The 14,313-nt window shown below is 42.3% G+C and overlaps 1 protein-coding gene across 1 annotated transcript; it reads right to left on the reverse strand.

The window, feature by feature from the left end:
* Positions 1-675: 675 nt before the first annotated feature.
* On the reverse strand, positions 676-14,183 carry CCDC77 (coiled-coil domain containing 77). The gene is made up of 11 exons (XM_009584609.1): positions 14,137-14,183; positions 12,514-12,730; positions 11,102-11,244; positions 8,929-9,025; positions 6,822-6,888; positions 5,949-6,043; positions 4,484-4,632; positions 3,894-4,137; positions 2,865-2,990; positions 2,627-2,779; positions 676-853 (listed from the first exon to the last, which is right to left on the reverse strand). The coding sequence occupies exons 1-11, from the start codon at positions 14,181-14,183 to the stop codon at positions 707-709; spliced, it is 1,485 nt and encodes a 494-aa protein (XP_009582904.1). The 3' UTR covers positions 676-706.
* Between the last annotated feature and the right edge of the window lie 130 nt (positions 14,184-14,313).

Here is a 14,313-nt window from a genome sequence, read left to right on the forward strand (position 1 = left end):
CAAAATGAGTGTAGATGTTGCTGGTTCTTGCAGATGAGTTCTGTAACAGGCTATCTTTTTCCACCATATTAAATCAGTCAGGTTTGTCCCAATTAGGTTAGAACCAAGCAAAGGGAAGCCATTTTAACATAGTTATACTGTCAAGGGGAGAGTCAGATGTAATACACTTTAGTAAGTACTTTCTATACGTGGTCTTTTTCAAAGAAAATTTCCAGTTACATCCTGAAGTGCCTAAGCACTGCCTAAGCAAAACAGTAATAATTTAAACCATTTTAAAAGCTGCTTCTCACATAGGAAAAGGTCAGTCAAGCAATTCAGATCTTGAAGTAGATCCTTTCATGATTATTTCATTATAACCATATACGTGGTTTATAATATGCTCCCAATAAAGGTGAAGGCCAGTATACACTGACCCCTCCACAGATATGAAGGTAAGATGAAGTCCTAAGCATATTCCTGATGTATCAGTCATCATGTACTTTCTATGTCAGTCTTATCAGGTGCCATCTCTCAGCTGAAACAGCAATATAATCTGGCATGTTAGGAATGGCTCATGTACAATGTTATGACATTAACTGCAGATTTCCTCAAGCCTTCTGTCACCAGATGCCAGGAAACAGACAGGCAGGAGCTGCTCTCACATATGACTATTCCAGCCCAGCAATGTCCCATTCCTAAAACTAGGATGCCAGCTAATACCTCAGCTTCAGCAGACCCGTAGTTCATTCTCTAAGCCATAGATTTTTGCTTTTAAGTTTTTTAGTTCTCCTTGAATTTTACGGGTTAGTCTGTTTCCTTGGCGGACCTCATGTAGAATTGCAAGATCCTGGTCTGGTCCGATATTCAGAGTCACCTAAAAGTAAAAGAAAAACAGATTAATAAAAACAAAGCTGTACAGAATACGATTTAGAGAGTATTATGATGAGGATATGAGGGAGAGAACTCTAAAGGAGACCCTTTGTAGCTAGCAAAGAGAATGCTTAAGCTAATATCACTAGGCTAATGCAAATCACCAATAGAAAGGTGCTCCAGAACCAAAAATAAAGAACAAAGCTTTCATACCTTATGGTGTTATATTACTGGTGAGGAAGAAATCTGGATAGAACGTAATCAAGTTTACCCATAACCTGTTGACTCCTTTCTAATTCCTGTATTATTTAAAGACCCACAAAAAGAGGCAAATTAAAATATTTATCAACTAACTTTTATCTAGTTCTAAGTACCTCACCTGATATGATGACACTTTGTCATCTTTTGCTACTAGAACTAGAGGTGGTTTAACTGCTGTGGCCAACCTGCTGCCTTCTGAACTGCATAAGTACAACTCCTAGTCTCAGGCCATGCCATATGGCCCATACTGAGCTGAACAAAGGCTGCTGGATAATCAGAATTCCTGATGGCAAGCTAGCCAGGGCTGCCATTTCCTGTCACCCTGGAACTGGATAGCAAGCCAGCCCAGTCACTTTCAACAGCAGAGCAGCACAGCCTTAGCAGCTGCTCTCAAAGTCCTCTTTTCTCTCGACCCTTTAGGGTGTCTCATTGTCATCATGTAGTTCTTGATCAAAGATTTTAATATGCAAATCAGGAAATTTAGTCATCTGTAGTCATTTTGATCTCAAGTGATGAGGATTTAAAGATCACGCTGGAGACTTCTAGCAAGTATTTTGTTCCTCTGCCCTCTTGTGGTTAAAAGTGTAAAGAAATTAAAGAGCACACCCACAGTTACAAAACATACAGGTCTGTAGTAAAGGTATCATAGGGAATTTTTCCCCCATTCACATAGCCTGTTTAGTCCTTAAAGAATAAAGTTAAAAAACCCACAGCCCAACAAAAAATAAAAAAAAAAAAAAATCGAAGCAAATGCATTAGTTTAAACTGAACTGTGCGCCAAAAGTACAGAAAACAAGTGAATTGGTGGCACTGCCAGACTCCTGAAAGAGGGTCAGTTGGACAAAAGCTATGCCTAGATCATCCTCTCAAGCATGTCTTAGATAAATATCTCATCCTAAACTCCAAGCAACATCACGACTGTAGCTTCCCTTCTAAACTGTTCTGATGCTCATCTACACATCAGGAAGCTACTATAGAATACACAGCTTCAACTTCCAGCCATTGTTTCTGCAGTGATTTTTGCAGCGTTACAAATGAGATATTAACAAAAGAATAAATAGAATATTCACAATACTTAAGTCAATGATCTACCTCTTACTGGAACAAAACAAACACTATGGCCCCCAGAAAGAAAACCAATCATCATTTTCTTTGCAGGATATACTTCTGAAACAAACTACTTGCAATTTTGAGACTAAGTGAGACTAATTTTTTGAGCTAAGTGATACTACAGGTATCAGATAAGAACTTTCAGACTTGCAACAAAAATACATGGCTAAAGTATAATCAGGACAGTTCCTGGCAAGCGTGATGCCCGACTGATTAACAAAGACAAATCTTTTTTGCTTCATAAAACACATAAGAGGGCAAGTTTTGTCAAATATTAATATCTAAAGGAGCACTTAGGAAAGAAATTATTTCCTTAACTCCAGGGAAATAATGCATTTAAATACTGAGAATACACCTCTATAGGGTAAGCCCATAATAGTCTCCCTCAGAAATGCTTAGCTATTACCTTAAAAAGCTGCGTCTCTACATCTTTCAGCTTCTGCCGAAGCTGTTTAATGTCATTCCTGAAGCCTTCCACTTCCATATTACGACGTTTTTCCAAGGCCTCATAACGCTGAGTCATCAGCTTCAGGCGCTTCCCCATCTTTTCTGAGCGTTCCTATGGAGATGAAAACTCAATAGGGTATACAAAATAAAGGCTGCAAGATCATCCCATAGTTAGCAGATGATTATAGACTAATTACCTTAAAGAGTTCTCTGCCAACATCTCCCTCCTCCCGAATCCTAGCCAGCTCACCTTCCAGGGTGACACACTGCTCTCTATACATGTTTGATAGGCGCTGTTCCTGCATTAGCTGTTCTTGCAGTGACTAGGACATAGGAGGAACAGAAAGAATCAACACAAAAGCCAGTGCTCACAAAATTTGCCCTGCTCTGGAAAAGCAAGTGTGATAGATTAACAATATAACAGGCAAATAAAAATTAACAACTGGAGCTACAGCTAATGAAATAACTAGGTAAGGATAATATTCTAATACCACTTCCATTACCAAAACCTTTTAATTAGGTTATCAGTTCTGCGTGACTGCTCATCATCCGTTAAAGAACTCGCTCCTCTTCCCCTTAAAAATAATATTCAACTAATGCTGCAATTCCCCTTTTCACAGCTGCTTGCCCAGTACTGCATTTCAGAAGCATCTGCATTCAGTGGTAGATGAAAGCAATTCCCTATTGCCTGTTTACCTTCCTATTCCTTATTGCCTGTTTACCCACTTCAGATCTCCCAACTTCTCACTGGAAGTATACTAGAAGTGGAAGAAAAATCTGACTATTGTAGAACTGGGGGACATCAACTGAAAGGACTTATTCTCCCCCAACAGCAGCAAGGAAGATACAGACACTGCATTCTAAGTCCATTAGCTGAAAGCATTTACACTAAAAGAAAGGCATGTGCAACAAGCAGGTTAAGAACTGTTGGCCCACATATTAACGTGGCTTGCAGAAGTAGGGATTTGTTCTGGGCATAAAAGAAACTGACAGTGAAGTGCTACCATAAATCCTAACTATACATTTTATCTGAAATTTGCAAGCAATGCTGATTTTGAGGCAGGAGAGGGTTTTTTTACATTAGTGCCAACAACAACGTAACTTATGGCATGCCAGTACAGCTTTGAAACAGCTGCTAGCTACTGCCCATCTTGGCAAAACCCAGAATGCTTGCAATTTTCAAGTCAAAAACTGTTAAAGAGCCTCTGCCTAAGACAAAAAATTACCTTTATTTCTCTGTTGTGGAGTTTCCAAGCTCCATCATCTGCTCGAAGCATTTTCTTGGTATCTCTTTGCTGCTTTTCTCTTCCTGGCTCCCTGCTGATAATATGCTGATCCAGATCTTTGTCAAGTTTCCTCAACAGACTGTCCTTCTCTGCCATCCACGCTTTCTCATTGGCTCGGGCATCAAACTTGAGCTGGAGAAAGTCACGGGTACTCTCATATAAGAGATTTTGGGTCTTATGGAGTCTGTAAAAAGGGATCCCAGTGGAGTGAATTAACTTCTTTCCTAGTTCCTACCTTAATAAAAAGTCATCATTGCAAGTTGGAAGAAGCGTGGAAGAAAAAGGTGCTTTCCTAATGAGTTTAGCTCTTCTCATCTAATGAAAGAAGTGATATTCTTCCAATGTGAAATAGGATTTTTAATATGTAGATTACTCCATTCATCTTCTTCCACACACACTACCAAACAGATGGCTGCATAATTTGCTTTTCTGCCTGCTGCAGGAAGCAACATACTGAAAGCCAAAATATTTCTATTGTTCCCGTCTCTTCTCATCTCATGACTACATCACAGTCATTCTCTCACACTCACTTATCTGTTATCGTTTTGATCTTGTCCTGGTCCCTCTGATGCCGGACCTGGGCTTCCTCCATGTGAATCCGCCTGTCCTCTAGCAGTGCCTCAACCTGTTCCTTGGATAATTGTGTCTGTTCTTCTATCTGAGCTTGCAGGGCCTCCACCTGAATAAGTAAACGAAGACATTACTGAGTAAGACCTCACAGCAGCTCTGCTCCTGTCCTTGCAAGTCTCTTAAGTTCCAAGATTCAGATCAAAGACTCTACCCGGTAATACCTTTGAGAGTTCCAATTTCTCAAATTTTTGTTTTTGTTTTAATGCTAAGTATTTCAAACAACTAAAACATTTTAAGGAAAAAAATCATGCTATAGGCAAGACTGGCATATTATAAGCAGCAACAATAGATCAAAGATATTGGAAAGATTTAAACTGCACACAGGATGTGACAAATCCTGTGGAATATACAGAGACACTTCTGTCCCTATGCCACCACCTTCCAATGAAACAGTGATATAAAAGTACCTAAATTCTAGGAAAGCAGAAAGTCCACATATCTTGAACAAAAGAAATTACTCAACCAGAATGAATTACTAAATGTAAACAAGATGATGAGTGAAGGAGAGGGATGCAAAGAATCTTTATCTAGGACACATAGTCAGGGAGATTGGAACAAGTAATTGAAAAATGTGCATCTGGCCTATGTGTAAGAACCTATCTGAAAAAACTTGGCGTGTATTTAGATCGCTTATTTTTATGACAATTTTGTGTGATGCTTTTGCTCCAGAATAAATGTTGTTAGACAGCTAACTGGCCACTAGGTCAGTCACCACTGCCCTTGAACAAAAAAAAAAACCCAAAACCAAAACCAACAACAATAACAAATTGTCTCTGCTGTACAACTTTGCTCTTTAATTTGCTTTTCTAGACTCATCCTTCCTCAGGCTTTACATACAGCTTCTGGTATCTTCCCCAATTCATGATTCTGTACATTTTATCTTTCATTCTCTCATGCTATTTACACCCTATCTTTCACTGAAGTCTAGTAAAGGGAACATTTCATTGTACTAGTGCATCTTATCGGGGCTGCCTAATTCAGTCTCAGACACATTGCTTTTGTCAGACTTCCACAAAATACCCAACCCTGCAGACCTTCTGTGGGTTTAATGTAAATTCATAGCCACAATCAAATTATGGGAGATAACATCAATTACACATTCTATATTTAAGGGCAACACATTCCAGTTGACATTACTGGAACATCTGCTTATGTAAAGCTTCCAGAATCAGACCCTTAAATCTAAGCCTACAGTCATCGCAAAGAAACAACTAAGTAAACTGATACAAAGTGGGAATCCATAGTAAGATGTGGCGACTGATAAAATTGGTATGTCTACATCTTATCTAAGCAGACAGCACATTTGAATATCATAATTTCCTGGACAGCCAGGAATTATGTCCATCGATTAGCAAATGTTTTTACCTGAAGGAGAAGCATTTGATTATCTCTCTGATATCTGTCAGCACTTTCTGGTTTCTCTCCTTTTGCTGCTGGTTTTGAAGGGCTCCTCTTGGTGCCTATTGCAGAAATTTAACAGAAGTAGAAAAGGGTTTTCCAATCTACCTGCAGTACCTTTCCAAGCATGAAATATTGTATGTCCTGGCAGGCCTACAAGAACAGGAAAAAGCTTGCCATTGCTACAGACACAAGGACTTCTAGGAGGGCTAGCTGGAAGAAAAGCATTTCAGAACTTATGGTGATCGCATACCTTTATCCCACACTGTCACACCACAATATTTAGGCAACCTACTAATTTTCTTGGCACATATAGAAAGCAAACTAAAAAAATTTTCTTAAATAAATGATGAATAGGCAGATGACACAGCTGCACAAGCATCAAGTCTTCAATGAGTTTTGAGCTTGTTAGCTAACTTCAGTCAATTTGCAAGAGGCAGTTCTTTCAAAAGAGAAAATCAGTAAGTAGGCATACAGACCCATGCTATTGTTTACACTAAAGGCAGGCAGAACCTCACACCTTGGAATGGCTGTGGCTAAGGGTGCCTGTCCAGTTGGTACCTGCATGGTTCCAGAACCAGCCATTCCATGGTCATACCAGCCTCTTCCTTAGCTGAGCACATCATGGACATGAGAGCCAACTGAGGTTATTTTAAAAGATTTTGAAGGGAATCCAAGAGTACTGCATGTATATGTATGTACACGTGGCTACATTTAGGGAACTTAATGGAGGTATACCAAAGCGTTCACAATAAGGAATTATTTTGGTATACCGGACACAAACACACAGAGAAACAAGTATCAATAGCTGAGCTGCTGTTAATCAGCTTGGTGTGGTACCTCTTCTAGAAGTATCATTTTGTTCATGCGACTCTCCGGATTTAGCTGGCCTTTGCAGAACAGTAACCTATAGAAACAAGATTAGATATCTGTGCTGAACATCTGACTTCTCCAAAGTTGCAATGGTCAAGAACAAATCTTAAAGAGTAAAATGAGATATCCAAAAGAACAGCATTACCTTACTTCTACCACAAGACAAGGAAGACATTCACAAGTGTAATGTCCATGTAGAAAAGTTTCCTTTATCATGGCTGAGTTTTGCCATTTCTGCCTCTATTTTTTTTCACCAAAACAACTGGAAAGTAATCCTGCCTTTGCTGGCTTCATTAGGATGAAAATCAGCACCCTCAGCAAGAAAAGCAGCATTTTGGGGACAGAGAGGAAAAGAGGAAGGTGAAGATGAAGATTACATTATTTCCTTCTTTCATACTCCTTCTTGCTTTAGCAAGACAGAGAAATATGAAGTTTGATTTATCAGCACATTCACTCAAGCTACTGAACAAACCTGGGATAAAAGCTAACCGATAAAACTATTGAAAGAACTCAACTGGAAAGCTGCCGAGAGGAAAAGGACCTGGGGGTGCTAGTTGACAGCCCGCTGAACATGAGCCGGCAGTGTGCCCAGGTGGCCAAAAAGGCCAATGGCATCCTGGCCTGTATCAGAAATAGTGGGGCCAGCAGGAGTAGGGAGGTGATCGTGCCCCTGTACTCGGCCCTGGGGAGGCCGCACCTCGAATCCTGTGTTCAGTGTTGGGCCCCTCACTACAAGAAGGACACTGAGGGGCTGGAGCGTGTCCAGAGAAGGGCAAGGAAGCTGGTGAAGGGTCTAGAGAACAAGTCTGATGAGGAGCGGCTGAGGGAACTGGGGCTGTTTAGTCTGGAGAAGAGGAGGCCGAGGGGAGACCTCATCGCGCTCTACAGCTACCTGAAAGGAGGGTGTAGCGAGGTGGGGGTTGGTCTCTTCTGCCAAGTAACAAGCGATAGGACGAGAGGAAATGGCCTCAAGTTGCACCAGGGGAGGTTTAGACTGGACACTAGGAAAAATTTCTTTCCTGAAAGAGTGGTCAGGCCTTGGAACAGGCTGCCCCGGGAAGTGGTTGCGTCACCATCCCTGGAGGTATTTAAAAGACGTGTAGATGAGGCGCTTAGGGGCATGGTTTAGTGGGCATGGTGGTGTTGGGTTGACGGTTGGACTTGATGATCTTAGAGGGCTTTTCCAACCTTAACGATTCTATGATTCTATGATTCTAACTGTTGAACTGAAACCCACTTAACAAAAACAGGAGGCCATGAGGGAGCAAGGTTATCTTATCTTGAGGTCGATACTATATAATAGGCCTAATTTTAGAGCTAGGCTGTATCAGGGAATTTTAAAGCTTCTGCGAGATTTTTGAACTGCTTGAGCAGTGCAGAGCAACCACAAACAATGCAGCATATTTCAGCCTTTTTCCGCACCTTATTCCAAGGTAAATCTTATATTCCATCATAGTCTCTGTATGTCTGAATCATTCACGATTCACGACTTTCTTAAGTAGGTTCAACTACACTGTGCTTCATATGCACTGCCATTTAATCAATTTGACATTATTTCTGAAATACGCGATACAATATTGCTTAGAGGGGATGGCTCTACTGCAGTCTCCTGCCCAGGAAACTGCTGCAGCAACTCCAACACTGCTCTATTCTTTACTGAGGCCCTAAGAGATAGGCAGTCTGAGATAGCTGATCTTCAAACACCGCACCTGGTCGTTTTCTGCACTTCCTTTTTGTTCTTTTTCTCTTTGTGGTGTTCTCTCCAACTTCTCAATGACCATTTGCCAGATAGCTTCAGACTCCTACCTGACATTCAGGAGGCTGATCTGGAGGTATGTTTTGAAGGTAGAAGGGAACTGATACTAAGAGGACCTACTTTCAGAGTGCTTGTTCCTACTTATCTGTCAGCAGCTACACTAAAACCGGATGCTGCTATAGAGCTACAGATCCCTCCTGCTTTGGGCTCATTTAGCAACTTTTGACTTGCGGGACAGATCTGGTCTGTGATCAGCCCTTGGGTACAGATCTTCATGGTACAACCAAAAGCAGAGTTCTACAGAAAAATGGAACTTGCCTTATGTGGAGGCTCCTTGTGAAAATATGTAACTTCTCCTTTGTCTGTTCCCACTAAAGCCACGAGATGTTGAATTTTTTTTCTATCCTCCAGTTCCCTGGAATTCAAAGAAAGTGGTCAACACATTGCTATTTTTAAGTACATCAAGACATCGTGACACACTGTCCTTCTAGTTTACTCATTAATGCTTACAAGTTTTCCAAACTGTTGCAGTTCTTGAGAGTACTGCTTTAAAAACAAACTCCCAAAGACATTACTGGTGTTGCCGATATAACAAGAACACCACCAATTCCGCTGGCATTGGGGAGCATTCCGCTTTTCAAATACGACAATACCACATAGGCTGACACAGCAATAGCACATGGTGGTAAAGAATTTGCATTCCAGAGTTACGAACTACCTAAAATCCTTTCAGATGCTTCATTCAACAGATTGTAAGTGTCCATTGTTTTTAAAGCAAACTACGTTAAGGGCTGTATCAGACTTTTCCTCACACTCTTGAGAAGTGCCAAAGCACACCAACACACGTTTTGAGTTAAGTTCTTAAAACTTTAACGGAAAAGTTGATATTATTATCCACAAATGTTCTGAAGAAGGTTGGGAACTCCTTTGCCACTGGCAGCTAGTCTGGTACAACAGGTTATATTCCATTTTGCCAACTAAACGGCATTAAAAAGGAATGGCTGCCAACATGATCTATAGAGTGAGGGGAAGCTGTTTGCTTTGGTCTGTATTTTCTATTTGAGCTTAAGTGTTTTTAGGGCTGAGGGAGGGTTTTGCCAGGCAGGTGCAAGGTCTGTGTATTGGGTTTGCGTGGCAAGGTTTTGGTAGCGGGGGCGGGGCTACAGGGGTGACTTCTGTGAGAAGATGCCAGAAGCTTCCCCCATGTCCAATAGAGCCAGTGCCAGCCGGCTCCAAGACGGAACTGCCACCTCTGGGATAACTTGTTTAAGAAGGGGGAAAAAAACTGCCACACAGCAGCAGCTGGAAGAGAGACGAGTGAGAATATGTGAGAGAAACAACTCTGCAGACACCAAGGTCAGTGAAGAAGGAGGGGGAGGAGGTGCTCCAGGTGCCAGAGCAGAGATTCCCCTGCAGCCCATGCTGAAGACCATGGTGAGGCAGGCTGTCCCCCTGCAGCCCATGGAGATTAGCAGTGGAGCAGATATCCACCTCGCAGCCCATGGAGGACCCCACGCCAGAGCAGGTGGATGTGCCCAAAGGAGGCTGTGACCCCATGGGAAGCCCACACTGGAGCAGGCTCCTGGTAGGGCCTGTGACCCCGTGGAGAGAGGAGCCCATGCTGGAGCAGGTTTGCTGGCAGGACTTGTGACCCCGTGGGGGACCCACGCTGGAGCAGTCTGTTCCTAAGGACTGCACCTTGTGGAAAGGACCCACGCTGGAGCAGTTGAAGAACTGTAGCCTGTGGGAATGACTCACATTGGAGAAGTTTGTGGAGAACTGTCTCCCATGAGTGGGACCCCACACTGGAGCAGGGGAAGAGAGCGAGGAGGAAGGAGCGGCAGAGACAACGTGTGATGAGCTGACCGCAACACCCATTCCCCATCCCCCTGCACCACTTGGAGGGTGTGAGAATTCAGGAGTAAAGTTGAGCCTGGGAAGAAGGGAGGGATGGGGGGAAGGCGTTTTAAGATTTGTTTTTCTTTCTCATTATCCTACTCTGATTCGATTGGTAATAAATTAATTTCCCCAAGTCAAGTCTGTTTTGCCCGTGATAGTAATTGCTGAGTGATCTCCCTGTCCTTATCTCGACCCATGAGCTTTTCATTGTATTTTCTCTCCCCTGTCCTGCTGAGGAGGGGGAGCGATAGAGCACCTTGGTGGACACCTGGCATCCAGCCAAGGTCAACCCACCACAGTCTGCTTAAATCAGAACCTCCACATTCAAACTGGCAACTCACAATTCAAATCTGAATCTATGTTCAACTTCTGTTCTTCCTTCTACTGCCGGAACAGGAGGAATAATAACTAGAAATGTATTTAGCAGCCCAACAGATTGCATTCCACCTCCAAGAGTGGTATGATTTCATAGGAGCCCTCCCTGGGAAGTGTGGCATAATTGCTTCTCTGAAAACTCCAGATCTGGATGAGAACTAGAACACAATGCATGCAATTGCTACTGCCAGTGGCCCAGCCCACCATCTAAGCACACCTGATTTTCAGCCGGTCATTCTCTGAGTAAAGACGAAGGACATGTTCCCTCTCCTGGAAGAGGTAGACTTGCATATCACTCAGAGCCTTTTGCAACTCCGCAATCTCCTCTTCTCGCTGACGAACCTCCCATTGCAGTTTGTGCTAGGTAGAGAGAATGAGGTACTTGAAATGATACAGAGCACTAGGCAACACCTACCAACTTCAAACTGCTGGTGCCCTGAGCCTGTAACTGGTATAGAGCAACTGCCAGTTCAAGTGAATTATTTTATTCTCTTACAAAATTTGACCAGATGAGGGCAGTATTGGAAAAATGATTAAAAAATGTTCCAACAGGAAGTTGAGAACCCTGAGAATCATTGTCACTATACAACAGTCAAATAAGGCCTAAGCTAGTTTCCAGTGGTTGCACTTCTGCACTGGTGGTCAGAGTGGCACAGGTATGGGGAGTCTGATGTCAACAAAAACCTAGCAAAGCCTCTGTAATAGCACTTACTCTTAAAAGAAACTACTGAAGAATAAACATTAAAATAACCATATGGTTTAGTAGTGAGAAATCTGGCTAGTTCCTAGGTTTCATCAATGATTTTCTTCCTGGTGTGGAAAACTAACAAACCTGTCAGAAAACCATTCCCGTAGATGAGAAGGCACTATTTTGGAACCTGCCCCTCTTTTTCCCATATGTTGAATTAAAGTAACTTGTATGTCACATACTTCCCAAGGGCTTTCAGGCTGCTTCAAGCATCGCCAGTACTTGAGGAGGCATCCCAATCACCTCAGAAGTGATCGTTCTATCCCCAAAGGGTCATTCACTCTTACAAAGATGACTGCTAGACAGATGCATGCTGTAAGGCATATCAGAGCACTGAATATCTCACAGACATTCTGTAAGATTTCTTCCTCTTAAAAGGCAAAGATTTTTAGGTTTTGGAGTTTCTTTTAAATTCGCATTTATTTGCTGTGTGGTATACTGCTTAATAGCCTATGGCCAAGCTTATGAATTCCACTGCAGTAAATACAAATTATATCTGTATCTCAAAGCCCATTAAATTTGGGCACTCATTCCTCACTATGAGGAACAAGGGAAAGAAGTTGGACAGCATGGGAACTGAACATCTAAACTTAGGCTTTAATTTTATAAAAACAGAAACAAACAAGCCACTGTGAAGATATAACCAAACTATAATAATTTAAGAATCAAAGACTATCCTACAGGCATGTTTCTGTTTGCTTTGACAGAGGACAGACAGCTAGATTTAACAATCAAACCCTGAAATCTATTTCTTCTCAGCCCAGTTCTACCACATTACTGGTAATCTTAAGACCATCTGTGCTGAATTTTCCACTGAGGAAAAATATTAAGTTTGTGTAAGGATACTTAGTCCATCATAATTCAAAAACTCTTTTCCTAACCTGCTCATCATACGTTTCTTTGTATCTCTCCAGCCTTTTTACCAAATCCTCATGTTCCTCATCAAAGTCAGCAATCTTCTTGCGGTAGTATTCCAGCAGCTCCCGGGAGGGACGGAGAAAGGCCAAGCGCTCATTGATGGAAGGGAGAGGAGTAAAGTCCTCCTGACTCGGAGATTGAGAACTAGCATATCTGGATGAGACATGGGGGGTTGCCAGCCTGGACAGAAACAGTTTCTAATGACATATAAGCTTCAAATAAGAAAATAAAAAAACTTTCTAAAATAGTTAAAAATAGGTTTTCAGTTTTAACACAGGTTCAATTTCAAACACAGATTAGCTTGTCTGTGCTGCGGGTATTAACAGGAGATCATGGCATTTAGGAGAATCAAAAGCTTTGATATAGAACAGCTTGCAGGCTTACTATACTGTGGAGATGGGGCCAACGGATGCAAAAGGGAGACAGAAAAACGTAGGTTGTTTCGGGAGGGTGAATGTGAAAGGAAGAGGAGGAAAGAAAAGAAGGAAAGAACAAAGGGGACAAGAAGTCCATTGTTGTGCAATTAGAAGCAGCAGCCAAGATAAAACAGGAAGACGTAATCTGTGACAGAATCACTATCTGATATCCAGAGAGAAAAACACTTTCTAAAAGAAAGGCTGTTGAACAAAGACAGTAATTCGGGTTAGCTGATGCACCAGCCACCATAATTTGAGGTGTAGGTCTAGGAATCTACATGCTTTCCTTTCTGGTGTACTTGATGTTCTTATCCACATAATTTGTCCACTCCTGATAGTGAAATAGAAGCTTCCAAGTTCTTGAATGTTACGTTGAGGTACTAGATGGAAATCATGTCAACATTACCCAAATCAAATCAAGAATATGTATGTGTAATTACATATCTGATTTTTCTTTTAAGCAATGTTTACTGCATTCAGACATTTAATCTGCTCAAGCAAGCACCAAATTTGCAAATAGAGCTGCACAGAGTTCAAAATTCTCTTGGAAAGTGTTCTTTTTGTTATTTACGTTGATCTGACACTTTTTTTTTAATGATACCATGAATAACAGAACTAAAGCTAAGAAGCCTCTTTACTAAAGATCTGCTTAACAAAAACACAGTTCAGAATCTGATTCTGGAGCCAGTGCCTGAACTTTGATCATGAAGTGATCTGGCAGGTGACACTGAGGCAGCGGTGACCCTCTGGACCAGCTCACCAAAGCTGCTTAGATCAGAACCCCAATGTGCTACATCCATGAAAATGTGCCAAGCTCCTTAACTCCTGGCACCGTAGGAAAGTATTAAATATGCAACAATACGATTATTTCATCTAGGAACTTTCGCACCAGCTGTGCCCAGAAATGCCTTAAATAACACACTCGGAAAAATAAATAACAGCAACAGAAGAAAACAGGTTACATAGGCACAAGGTGAATACTTTATTACTGACCTAAAGAACAGTAGAAATGGAAAGGCGTAATGATAAGGAAGCACAGCAGGTGCAGGAGCGGACAAAACGGTGCCTTACGTTAAGCCTGGCTACCGGACAGAAAGGGAAGTGCTCCGGGGCCAGAGCCCGCAGAGCAGTTTCGGTGCGGGGTGACGACGCAGGCAGCCCCCACACTACCTTCTGGAGCGAGGGGAGGTCCCCGGAGAGCAGTCCGTCGCGCTCATGGCGCCCCTGCGGAAGGGCCGGGCTCACCGCGGGTAGGGGACAGAAGCTTCGAGCACCCCGGGAGGCTGGCGGAGGTGCCCGGCGGAAACAGGAGCTAGGGCGCGTTGCAGGCCACGCTGGGAACGGCCA

Source organism: Fulmarus glacialis, unplaced genomic scaffold, assembly GCF_000690835.1.
Source record: "Fulmarus glacialis isolate BGI_N327 unplaced genomic scaffold, ASM69083v1 scaffold32370, whole genome shotgun sequence".
Classification (NCBI taxonomy): domain Eukaryota; kingdom Metazoa; phylum Chordata; class Aves; order Procellariiformes; family Procellariidae; genus Fulmarus; species Fulmarus glacialis.